This window comes from Canis lupus, chromosome 17 (genome assembly GCF_011100685.1).
Source record: "Canis lupus familiaris isolate Mischka breed German Shepherd chromosome 17, alternate assembly UU_Cfam_GSD_1.0, whole genome shotgun sequence".
Taxonomy (NCBI): Eukaryota; Metazoa; Chordata; class Mammalia; order Carnivora; family Canidae; genus Canis; species Canis lupus.
The window spans coordinates 29,529,497-29,542,544 of record NC_049238.1 but is presented as its reverse complement, the minus strand read 5'-3'; the positions used below and the strand labels follow the sequence as shown (position 1 = coordinate 29,542,544).

Below are 13,048 nucleotides of genomic sequence, written 5' to 3'. Positions count from 1 at the left end.
ATATATTAAGTTGCAGTGTGATTGTACAGCAAATAAGAACTATCACACATGTTAATTAATAAAATGATTTTCTTTTATAGGTTCAAGCCAAATGTTACCAGCTTCTCCTCTCAGTCTTCCAGCATTCCAATCGTGCCCTATCAACCCCCTATATCCATTCTTTAGCTCCAATAGTGGTTGAAAAGCTGAAAGCTGTTGAAAGAAATAGACCAGCCAGTAGCACAGAACTTTTAGCTGTTCAAGAAGGAATCAAAGTTCTGGAAACATTAGTTGCTCTTGGGGAAGAACAGAATAGTAAGTATTCTTAATAAAAACACAATAATCCAAAATGAACTGTGTATGTGTGTGTGTGTGTGTGTGTGTACATGTATATATACTTCTTATTTGATATTGGACACAGGCCATTGCAATAAGTTTACTAAGGAGTGGTTACTATCTGAAAGATTAATATTTTTGCTCATACTACTAACAATGTATTGAGGTGATTCAAATTCACTTTTTTATGAGCAAGAGGTTAAAACAAATTACTGATGGCATTTCAACACATTGATTTTTTTCTTCTAGGAATGTACTATTTAAGAACTAGGAAAAATGTCGATATTTAATTGATTTATAAAAATAATTTATTACGGTGTCATAATACAAGTACACAAGCTTTATAACAAATAGGATCAGATTAATATTAATGCTAAACATCATTATTAAAATACCTCCAATTTTGAAATTTAAAAATTATTTTTATTTAATGAAAAGCTACCAGAGGGGCGCCTGCGTGGCTCAGTTAGTTAAGTGGCTGCCTTCAGCTCAGGTCATGATCCCAGGGTCCTGGAATCAAGCCAAGTCGGACTCCCTGCTCAGCCAGGGGCCTGCTTCTCCTCCCTGTCCCCTGCTCATGTTCTCCCTCCCTCACTTTCTCTCTCTGTCTCTCAAATAAATAAATAAAATCTTTAAATAAAAACAAGGAAAAGCTACCAGATACATCCATTTAATCAGACTTAGGCAGTTTAATTCCTACTCTTCTTTATTCCTTTGATTTCATCACAGTCTAAGATTTGTTTTTAGAAATATGACTTTTAATTGTTGCAGAAAGACTATGCTTTTTGAACTGTGATTGAACATTAAGCTGTTTCTAATTTTTCAATATCGTAAATAACTGAGATGAGTATCCTTGTACAGATATCTTTGCACACATTTTTTATTATATCTATCAATTTCTTAACATGAAATTACTGGAAATTGAAGGAAGTGCATGTTTTTTTTAAGGCTTTTAATGTATGTTGCCAGATTACTCTTCAGATAACAGTTATATCCATTTTTTTCTATCGTAAGTTTTTTTCTTTTTCCCTTTAAAAAACTGACAGGAAATTGGAAGGTAGAGGCTTTGAAAAAGTTATTTTAAGAGCTTCACTATGAAATAATAACCCTTGGGATCCCTGGGTGGCTCAGCGGTTTAGCGCCTGCCTTGGGCCCAGGGTGTGATCCTGGAGACCCAGGATCGAGTCCCACGTCAGGCTCCCTGCATGGAGCCTGCTTCTCCCTCTGCCTCTGTGTGTGTGTGTGTGTGTGTGTGTGTGTGTGTGTGTGATGAATAAATAGATAAAATCTTAAAAAATAAAATAAGATTTTAAAATAAAATAATAACCCAGGGGCTCCTAGGTGGCATCTGACTCTTGGTTTTGGCTCTGATGGTGGTCTGGGGTCTGGAGATTGGACCCTGAGTCGGGTTCTGCACTCTGCGCTTGGAATCTGCCTGTCCCTCTCCCTCCCCCTCTGCTCTTCCCCACAACACACACACACATGCCTGCATGCATTTGTGCTCTCTCCCTCAAATAAATAAAATCTTTTAAAAAATAATAATAATAATCCAGAACTATGAAAGTGGAAAAGGAGAAATGCAGAGGTAGTTATGAAAAAAACTGACCTGAGTTGATGAGTTACGAGTTATAGGGAGCAAAAGAGGAAGCCAAAACAGAACTGTTCCCTGAAAGAAGTGTGGAAGGAGTATCAAAATGGGAAAAGTCAGGAAGAAAGACTGGGAGTTGATAAGTTTAGTTGAAATTAGATATCAGTAGAAGGGTTCCCTGGGTGGCTCCACGGTTTAGCGCCTTCCTTCAGCCCAGGGCGTGATCCTGGGGTCCCAGGATTGAGTCCCACATCAGGCTCCCTGCATGGAGCCTGCTTCTCCCTCTGCCTGTCTCTCTCCCTCTCTCTCTCTCTCTCTCTCATGAATAAATAAATAAAATCTTAAAAAAAAAAAAAAAGGAAATTAGATATCAGTAGATTATTTGGATAGAAATGGTGTGGCTGACGTCATAGCCTGTGTTTGTGACCATCATGGCCAAAACCAAAGGTACATGGTGGCCATCTCATTATATCATATATGTTCATTCATTCATTCGTTGATTTGATGTTATCTTCCTGCTAAATGCCATCATATCCCATTTATAGGACTCATTTCCCTTTGGTTTTTGCATGCATTCAGCCTTATATTTATCTTGATTTTTTTTAAATGCCAATTTTACTATAACTCTCAAAAGTCTTCCTACAAATACAATGCATCTGTTATCTCAGTGAAGCAGTCTATTAAAAAATGAAGAAACCATGATAATGCTTATTGCTGATATATCTCACTAACACTTAAAACTATAATATATAGTTATATAAAATATAGTAATATAATTCCCAGAGGGTGAATTTTCTAGCTTTTAAATTTATCACTCAACTTTCTTCACAACAGTTGCAAATGCTAATTTTTTTGTTTTTAACTTTGCAGTATCCATTACAGAAATAGGCAGTGAATGTTTTTATACTCAACATGACCAAGGTTATAAGCAAAGACATCGGAATTATATTTGAGTCTTAATTCTCATCATCTTTATTCAATCTACTACTCAGAACTTATCTTACCTTCTTTTAAAACTTCTCTAGGATTCAAGAGAATCTTGCTTTCTATTCTTATATCTAATCATCTCATAACTAAATAACTATAATAGTGTCCTAATCAATTTTACCTCTCCTTTGTTTAAGTATTGTGAGTAGCAGGGCGCCTGGGTGGCTCACAGGGACAGAGTGGGATTAGGGTTCTGGAAAGGCCTCATGATTATCATCATTGTCTTTCTTGAGGTCAGTGAGTGTTGTATTCCATGTTCTGGATCAGGTGCTTCCTGCTCCCCTACCGCCTTGGCTACTATCATTCTACAAAAATTAACAGAAATTAAAAGTGGAAAAAGCACGATTCTCAATGTTTATTATCAGATACATACGTATATGATCACATTTTTTTCTTAAGAAAAATACCAGCTTTAATGAAACTTATGTTCCAGGATGGAGTTGTTAATATGGGAAGACAAAGAGACTAATAAGTGGGATTAACTCTCCAAATAAATCTCTCAGGGCTTCGAATTTATGTCAGCCAGACATGGGTTCTTGTTTTTTAACCCTAAATTCTACATATTTGATTCTTTTTGAGATATTTTCCCCTTACTTACTGTGGGTTTGAGGGGATGATGAAATGGGAAAGAGTTGTATTTCTATTTTAAAATGAAGGAATACCTAGTTTTAGTTAAATAACAGTAAAGGGATGCTCAGGTTCTGTTTCCTATTCTAACCTCCCTATTCTGAAATACCTTAAAAATGTCATGATGTTACTCTCTGAGTACATTTCACCAAATGGCCAGCATTTTTTTTTGTTTGCCTTTTCTTAAAATTTAAATTCAGTTAATTAACATGTAATATATTATTGGTTTCAAAGGTAGAGGTCAGTGATTCTTTAGTTGTATATAACACTCAGTGCTCATTATATCACTTGCCCTCTTTAATGTCCATCATCGAGTTACCCTATGCCCCTTCCCCTCCAGCAATCCTCAGTTTGTTTCCTAGATTTGAGTCTCTTGTTTGTCTCCCTCTCTGATTTCATCTTGTTTTATTTTTCCTCTCTTCCCCTGTGACCCTGTTTTCTTAAATTTTTTTGTATTTTTTGTTTAATAAAACAAATTAATATAAATCTAAAACATAATCTTAACAAACCTGGTCTTCAGCCCTAACATAGCTTGCACTAAGTAAATATTTAATATAATTATGAGTTATTATTGAGGTCTAAAACAGATTCTATCTGCTTATGTTTTATTATGATTGAGACTATTGTGGTAATTGCCTAATTTTAAAATTAAAGTTTATTGTAATTGACAGATTCGTGATGATCTTCAGAATGTATCATTGTTATTTGCAGGAGTCCAGTTACTTGCCCTTTTAGTTCCCACTTTGATCTCTTACCTGCTGGATGAAAATTCTTTTGCCTCAGCAAGCACAGTTTCCAAGGATCTTCATGAGTTTGCGCTCCAGAATTTAATGCATATTGGACCTCTGTATCCACATGCTTTCAAGACAGTAATGGGAGCGGCTCCTGAATTGAAAGTACGTTTGGAAACTGCTGTTCGAGCAAGCCAAGCCAGCAAAGCTAAAGCAGCTACCAGGCAGCCAACCCCTACTGTACATTCTACACCAACGATTAAGCTAAAAACAAGTTTTTTTTAATTTGATATTCCATTCATTTTTGTTTATATTGTCAACTGACAATTTGTTAGTGATAGCCACTGTACCATCCTGGGCTACAGGTTCTACTTTATTTGTATATGTGTATTGTATGCTCTAAGTAGGTTAACTAAAATAATGCTTATGCCACTTTCTGATTTGGAAGGAGTGATTGTTTTTATCATGTGGTGTTTGTGCTTTCATTTTCCTCCTAATTCTTTTTTATTAATTTGTTTTTTAAGTACTGAGCCACAGTCTCTTAAATTTAAGTGCTAAAAACAATTATATCACATAGTTGGGTAGCCTATTGGTATTGTCTGGGGAAAAAATAGGTCAATATTCAGCATCTGTCAAGAAAAAATTTAATTGAGAAACAAGCAGAATTTAAATTTTGAAGAAACTAAAAGAATGGAAAATGTTTCGTGGTGTATATAATATGAATAAAGGCACGTTTTCTTAGCATTTTTCAAAATGTCCTTACCTTTCTGATCTTTTTAATTACTAAATTATGCTTGTGTGTATTTTAGTTGTTAACTGAATTAAAACTCTCATTTAAAGGTCTATTAAATGTTTCAAATGTGGAATGATGTTCTGCTTTTTTTTTTTGATGGCTAAAATTTGACCTTGGTTATGTTTTATAACCACAATACAGAGCATTGAGTCCTGACTATGATGGTTAGTTTCATTCGTTAAATATTTATTGAGTGCCTACTGTATATGAGGCATCAGGCTAAGTGCTGCAGGGCATATAAAAATGAATTCGTCATAATTATGATGATGCCAGTCTGTTGTGCAATGGGAATTTTACCACATCAAGTAGATAATAGATGAGCATTTGACACAGTGTTGTCATTTGACACAGTGTTGAGCAAATTTTAAACACCCAAGTTTTACCAGAGAGTGTTACATAGACTGTAGTATCAACAGAAAATCACCTTTCTGAATATTCCAGATGCATACTTCTTTATCATCTGCTGCCACCTACCCGCTTTCATGCCCTAACCAGCTGGCGGCTCCTGTCTTCCTGTCAAGCTGTCTTATTCAGGCTTTTGGGCCTCAGATAGGTGATTTCTTTCACCAGTTGTCTCACTTTCCTTTATATCTACAGGGTGGTTTTTTCATTTCATCAGGCTTTGTTTAGTTTATTCACATGGGATTGCAACCTTCACTACAATCAATTATGAACATTTTCATTATTCCAAGAAGAAATCTCATAGGCCACCCCGATGGCTCAGTCAGTTGAGCGACTGACTCTTGATTTTGGCTCAGGTCATGATATCAGGGTCATGAGCCATGCCTTGGGCTCTGTACTGGTGGGCAAGGAGTCTGCTTAAGATTCTTTTCCCTTTCATTCTCCCTCTCCCTTTGTCCACCGCCACCCCCCGCCCTAGCTTACATGTACTTGTGTATGCTCTATCTCTGAAATAAATAAATCTTTAAAAAAAAAAGAAACCTCACACCCTTTAGCAATCACCCTACAACCTTTCCATTTATTGCCAGCCTTTCACTACCACAAATCTACTATCTCCATCAATTCTTGTTATGAACATCTCGTATAACATCTCACATAGAATATATGGTCTTTTGTGACTGGCTTCTTGATGTTTTTTTGCTTGTTTGGTTTTTTTTGTTGTTGTTGTTTGTTTGTTTGCTTTGCCCTTTAAAAAACTTTATTGGGGGATAAGCCTCACTCAGAAAAAGCCAACCTCTAAAAAAGGAGCTGCGGGTATGTAAGCTGATTTGATGTATATTCATGACTTGAACATTCATGAATGGCCCAAAATAAAGACCCTCAAACACAAATGAATCTAAAGCTATCATAATCCCAAATCATGTGATTCACATAGATGTGCTTAAATTAGCTCTTAAAATATGATATATGTACTAAGACTGTCCTTTCCTCATGATTAACTGAAGCATGTGGCCATTAAAAGGGAGGGGGAGGGATACCTGGGTGGCGCAGCGGTTTAGCACCTGTCTTTGGCCCAGGGCGCGATCCTGGAGACCTGGGATCGAATCCCACATCGGGCTCCCGGTGCATGGAGCCTGCTCCTCCCTCTGCCTGTGTCTCTGCCTCTCTCTCTCTCTCTCTCTGTGTGACTATCATAAATAAATAAAAATTAAAAAAAATAAAAAAATAATAAAAGGGAGGGGGAGGGAGGGCGCCTAGGTGATTCATTTGGTTAAGCATCTGCCTTTGCCTCAGGTCATGCTTCTGGGGTCCTGGGATGGAGCCCTGCATCGCATTAGGCTCCCTCCTCAGCAGGGAGTCTGCTTTTCCCTCTCCCTCTGCCACTCTCACTGCTTATTGTCTCACTCTCTCTCTCTCTCTCAGAGTAAAATCTTTTAAAAGAAAATAAGAGGGAGGGGGAGGCAAATGTGATTTGGAACTTTCTGGCACAATACATCCAACTACTGTGGATACACACAAAGACAGTACATAAGATGCAAAGGGATAATGCCCACCAGAGTTTGCACCTAGACCCTGTGCAAGATGCAGCTCCACTAGAGTTTTGATCAGTTTTGGTGACCACTAGAGTTTTGATCAGTGCAAACTCCTTTGTCAAGTTTGGTGACCCAACCCCAGATGCCAAGGATGGTGCCAGCAGACCAGGACCTGCCAAAACCCATTATTCAGACGGAAAAGGAAGAGAAGACACCAAAAACTGCAGTCAGTTCTGAAGTTTTCACAGTTGATATTTGTTCTTTGTCACAGTTAAGGACTTGAATAAGAATCATGAAACTTGAACATATTTTATTATTCAGGATTTAAAAAATTTTGTCACATACTGAAAGACTACATTCAGTGTGGGTCGGGTCTCACAGCGTTTGCTAGAACTCGGTTGTGAAGCACATGCAGCACCAGCTGGAAACCATCTATGGGGAGTGGCTGGTGGGCAAGCCAGAGGCCTCTCCTTCACTAATACCAAGTCAGAAGTCCTGTCTCCAGTTGTGTCTCCTGCCTTGACTCTTCTGATCAGCAACTCTCCCCATGCTAATGGGGGGCACACCAAACCCTGACACTCCTCCCCTCTCCTGCTGGCTAGGCAGTGGGTACAAAAACTGAGGTATGGATACCAAATTTTTTCATTGCAAGTCCACTGGGTATCTGAACATTAGGAGGAAATAAAGATGTCCAACAAGATTTCCAACGAGCTCATTGCTTACCGAGCCTCCCATGATATAGTTGAATCCAAGAATAACCGATGGTAAATAACAGGTCTTCATTTGTGTTCCAAACGAAAGTGATATGATCATGTCTCTGTTCAGCTGTGCCCAGACATAAAGTACTGACATGATAGGAGGAATCATCAACAAATGCATATTCGTTGCTAAGCCCGTAATCACGATGCAAATCCAGTTAAAGAGGAGCATGAATAAATAGCCAGCTGGCCTCCCATCAAAAGCTCCTGTTTTAAGGCATGTAGAATATTGATATAAGAAATATAAATTGACCAAATAAAGAAATCCAATTCCTGGATCCATGGGGAAATAAAAAGTAGCAGTGATTGGCCTCCAAATCTGGAAGCAATAGAGGAAGGCTTCTTCAGGCCAGAAGAAGAAGTAGTAGGCTGATGAGACCAGGTTTGCCAACGAGGGCACTGCAACAGTAGTGACCAACCAACAGCATGTTAGCCAGGATGCTCCTGAACCAGTCCCCAATTTGGGACATCTTCACCTTTTAGGTGACTAGAATGTGCATAGCCACCCAATTCCCCATCCCTGGCCCCTTGCCACATGGTCCCCTCTGTGAGTGAAAGGCATGGAGGAGTCCACCAAGCTAGGGAGCAGAAGGCAGAGATCTCCAGATTTGGTGCCACTCTTGACTTACTGTTTTTAAGCTTCATCCAGGTGGTGACATACATTAGTACTTCCTCCCTTTTTATGGCTGGATAATACTCCGCTGTATGTGGACCACATTTTGTTTATCCATTCACCAGCTGATGGACACTTGAGCTGCTTTCACCCTTTGCCTATTAGAAATAATACTGCTAAGAACAACTGTGTGCAAGTTTTAGCTGGACATGTTTTCATTTCTCTTGGGTATACATCTAGGAGTGGATTGCTGACTCGGTTGATAACTCTTCAGCTTTTTAAGGAACTGCTAGACTTCAATTGCTTGTTTCTTGTTTCTTGCATATATAACCCCCTTTTCAGCCACCTATTTATGAAGTATAAAGTTTATTTCTGGGACACCTGGGTGGCTCAGTGGTTGAGCATCTGCCTTTGGCTCAGGTCGTGATCCTGGGACCCTGGGATCGAGCCCTGCTTCGGGCTCCCTACAAGGAGCCTGCTTCTCCCTCTGCCTATGTCTCTCTGTGTCTCTCATGAATAAATAAGTAATATCTTTAAAAAACAACAACAGCTTTATTTCTGCCTTGGCTATTTTTTGCTATTCTTGGTACCTCCTAGACTTTTCCCATCATTTCCCACCTTGAGGTAGACTGCATCTTGCATTAGCAATGATTTCTCTCTTTTTTTTATCCCTCTCTCCCTCACTACCTACTTTCCTTCCTTACTCCTTCCTTCCTTCCACCCTCCTTCTCTCCCTCCCTCCCTCCATCCCTCCCTCCTCTCCCCAGTACTACTTTTTACTTTCTCTAAACTCTTCTGAGCCACTGACAACCTAACTTCTAGTTCTCTGTGATAATATTTATAAAAGAAACTCTGTTTGAAACATTATATTTATTAACTGGTTTCACTGCCTAATCCTTGAGATTATTTTCAACCCCAAGAATCGTTATTTGATTCTAAATATCCAGTATCGAGAAGCTAAAAGAAGCATGATGATAGCCAATGGATTCTTTCTGAAGCATAATCTGAGCAGTTTTAACATTAAAAGAAATAGTATTTTTTATTTACTTTCCAGGTTCTTGTTAATATCGAATTTGAATTTGAATTCTGAATTCAATTAGAACTAAACTTTGAAGTCTGGTTTCCCTTTCCCAAATAGATTCTGCTATCGACTAAGGATAGAACTTCAGACAACCTAACCTTTTAGGGGCCAGTTCTCTCATCTATAAAGTAGATGAAAACTTACTAGGTATTCTCTCTATGATCTTTTGCATATATAAAAAGTACATGTCTATAGGTTTATCCTTATTTTTATCAAGAGAGTGTTTGGTCAGTCCTTTAGTATTAGCACAAAACATAATTTAGTCTGATAAGTTGTTTTTACATGTATATAAAATAGTTATCAGTAAGACAGTATAAAATATATTAAATCCAGAGAGCAGCTAAAATATTGCAGATTATGACTATTAAAAAGAGCTGCCATTTCTGTTGTGCAGGCACTGAGCTAGACACTTAATATCCATTCTTTTCTTTCAAACATTCTTTTCATTCAAACAGTGCTGAATAAGGTCTACAATTAGCCCAATTTTCAAAACACATTTAATTATATGAATCACTATGCTTCACATTTTCCTCATTCTTAACTGGAATTTTTAGGTTGATGCCAGAAATGGCTAGAGTACAGCTATAAATAAATTTCTTGCCTTATTGCTTTCCATCACACAGATTACTTTTAAAACCTAATTTAATCATTACAAACCTATTACTACTTCTATATTAATAATAATAATTATGACATATATTTAAATAATTATGAAATTGTCATTTATGGACTTCACAAAATTTTACTTAAAAATTTCATGTCTTAATCATAATTTCTTAATCATAAGAAAAGTTATCCTGAATTAAGTTTTTGGTTGTGTCTCTAAACAAATATGTGAGAACCATGCATGCACACAAGGGACCAGTACAACTGCTTTTTCTTTTCTTTCAGAAGAAAGACCAGTATAACTGTTTTTCTTTTCTTTCACAGCCTTGGTCCCCTACCCACACTTCTCGATCTCTTTTTTGCCATTAGAATTTGTGGGTTTCCATTTCAGACATTATTTTTCTTATACACATATACTCTATTTGCCTTTTTTCCCCTTGACTTCCAATGCAAGTCAAAAGAATCCATGAAAATTTAAGTAAATTTGTTTGGCTTTTCCAACTTTAGCTTCAATTGTTCATTTTTTTCTTTAAATCTCTTCCTTCTGGGATCCCTGGGTGGTGCAGTGGTTTGGTGCCTACCTTTGGCCCAGGGCGCGATCCTGGAGACCTGAGATCAAGTCCCATGTCGGGCTCCTGGTGCATGGAGCCTGCTTCTCCCTCTGCCTATGTCTCTGCCTCTCTCTATCTGTGCGTGACTATCATAAATAAATAAAAATTTTTTAAAAATCTCTTCCTTCTTTCCAACTCATTTCCATTTGTATAGGAAAATACCTCTCTTATTTGTGGGGAAAAAAAAAAGGCATGACAGACTGATGCGTATCCAAGCCAAGAGATAAAGAGGAACTGAGAACAAAGAAGGGCAGTATGGCCATTCATCTTTAGACAGGTGGACCAGAGGGGGAGCCGCGGGCTTTGGTGCAGACATGGCCAAGTCCAAGAACCACACCACGCACAACCAGTCACGAAAATGGCACAGAAATGGCATCAAGAAACCCTGGTCACAAAGATATGAATCTCTTAAGGGGGTAGACCTCAAGTTCCTGAGGAACATGCGCTTTGCCAAGAAGCACAACAAGAAGGGCCTGAAGAAGATGCAGGCCAACAATGCCAAGGCCATGACTGCGCGTGCTGAGGCTATCAAGGCCATTGTCAAGCCCCAGGAGGTTAGGCCCAAGATCCCAAAGGGTGGCAGCCACAAGCTCAATCGACTTGCCTACATCGCTCACCCCAAGCTTGGGAAACGTGCTCATGCCTGCATTGCCAAAGGTCTCAGACTCTGCCAGCCAAAGGCCTAGGCCAAGGCTCAAACCAAGGCCCAGGCTGCAGCTGCGACCCCGGCTCCGGCTCTGGCTCCTGCTTCTACTCCTGCTTCTACTCCTGCAGCTCAGGCTCCCAAAGGTGCCCAGACCCCCACAAAGGCTCCAGCGTAGAGGCTTCTGCCTGCCAGTGTGAGGGCGGAAGGACTGGTATGACCCCTGGGCTTCTGCCTGCATGGGCCTGGTGTCCTCCTGTGCTATTTATACAAATAAACCTGCGGCAGGATCTGTTAAAAAAAAAAAAAAAAAAAAAAAGACAGGTGGACCAGAGAGCCGATTGCATCAACAGGTCAATGTTTCAAATAAGTGGTCTGCAATTGAATATAAAATGAGATTTTTCCAAGAAAGCTGTTAAAAACGATTGACTTATAATAGTGCATTTCCTGACACTGGATATGCACAAAGAGAACTTGAATTCCTGTTTGTCAAAGATTTTGTGGTAAGATTATCTACTGCTATCTTATTTATTCACTGGACTATTATTTGTGGAACACCTATGTGCCAGGCATTGGGAATAAAATAGTGAACAGTCAAGCAAAGAATCTGCCATGGTTATTTTTACATTCTACTTGGGGAGGGATATAAAATAGTCACAAGGTTATGATAAGTAGTTGGAGGAAATAGTATGAAGTATAGTTTGATAAAAAAATAAAAGCAGAGATTTCTCTTTTTAAGTTTTTAAAAAATTTTTAAGTTCTCTCTATACCTCGTGTGGGACTTGAACTCATGACTCCAAAATCGAAAGTTGCATGCCCCTGTGAATAAGCCAGCTAGGAGCAGAGGTAAGTATTTCTACATAGGATTTTTCAGAGCTCCAGACTCTCATCTGCTCTTCACACCTGAAATGTGACTACCTACGATTGGTTATCTCAGAGATTCCTCAAACTCAATTAATTTAAAACTGGATTCTTCACCTTCTTATCTAAAACCAACTTCCCTATTCATGATTTCCCAGTAAATAGCACAAATATTTTATCCTGTCATATGAGACATAAATCTTAGTAACATCCCTGACACTTACCACCTTCTCCCTCACTATGCTTAGTTCATCACCAAGTTTCCTAAATATCTCGGCAAATCCCTCTGAATGCCTTTATTACCATTATTATCATTTGCAGTGCAGATCACCACATCTGGTTGCATACAGCAAAGTGGTGGGTGTGAACTGTAGGGTCAGTTTTTCTGGGTTGGAATCTGGCTCCATTATTCACAAGCTGTGTAACCTTGGGTAAGTCACTTATTCTCTCTGTGCCTCAGTTTCTGCATCTGTAAAATGAAAATAACAATACTTATTTTATAGAGTAGCTGTTGAAATAAGTTATACTTGCAAATGACCTTAAAAATAGTACCAGACCCTTAGAAAACAATTTAGAAATGTCAGTTGATACTATATTTTCCATACAGAAAATGAAATGATCTTTATAATTTTTTTACCTTACTGAAAACTCTCCAGTTGCTTACCTTAGCAAAAAGACCAGTTTTTTAGGGTGACCTGCAAGGCCCTGCATAATCTGGCCCTTGCCTACTTCACCTCCTCATGCAGGTCCTATGGCCACATAGTAGTGTTCCAATCTGTCAAGTGAAAGTAATGTTAAGAGCGCCTGGGTGGCTTAGTTGGGTAAGTGTCCGACTCGATTCCAGCTACAGTTGTAATCTCAGGACTGTGGGAGGACCCCAGCTTTCAGCCCCACATCAGG

At 38.7% G+C, this 13,048-nt stretch overlaps 1 protein-coding gene and 2 pseudogenes across 2 annotated transcripts in view; 2 read left to right on the top strand and 1 right to left on the bottom strand.

The window, feature by feature from the left end:
• HEATR5B (HEAT repeat containing 5B) overlaps positions 1-5,114 on the top strand; it is a 99,766-nt gene extending 94,652 nt beyond the window's left edge. For both annotated transcript variants that reach the window (XM_038561268.1, XM_038561269.1), the window contains exons 35-36: positions 81-294; positions 4,229-5,114. In XM_038561268.1, coding sequence (XP_038417196.1) covers positions 81-294; positions 4,229-4,533 — 519 coding nt within the window. In that variant the 3' untranslated portion in view covers positions 4,534-5,114. The remainder of the gene's footprint in view (positions 1-80; positions 295-4,228) is intronic.
• Positions 5,115-7,407: 2,293 nt separating this feature from the next.
• LOC100683180 lies at positions 7,408-8,646 on the bottom strand (annotated as a pseudogene).
• A 2,290-nt stretch (positions 8,647-10,936) lies between these two features.
• LOC611380 lies at positions 10,937-11,330 on the top strand (annotated as a pseudogene).
• The last annotated feature ends 1,718 nt before the right edge of the window (positions 11,331-13,048 follow it).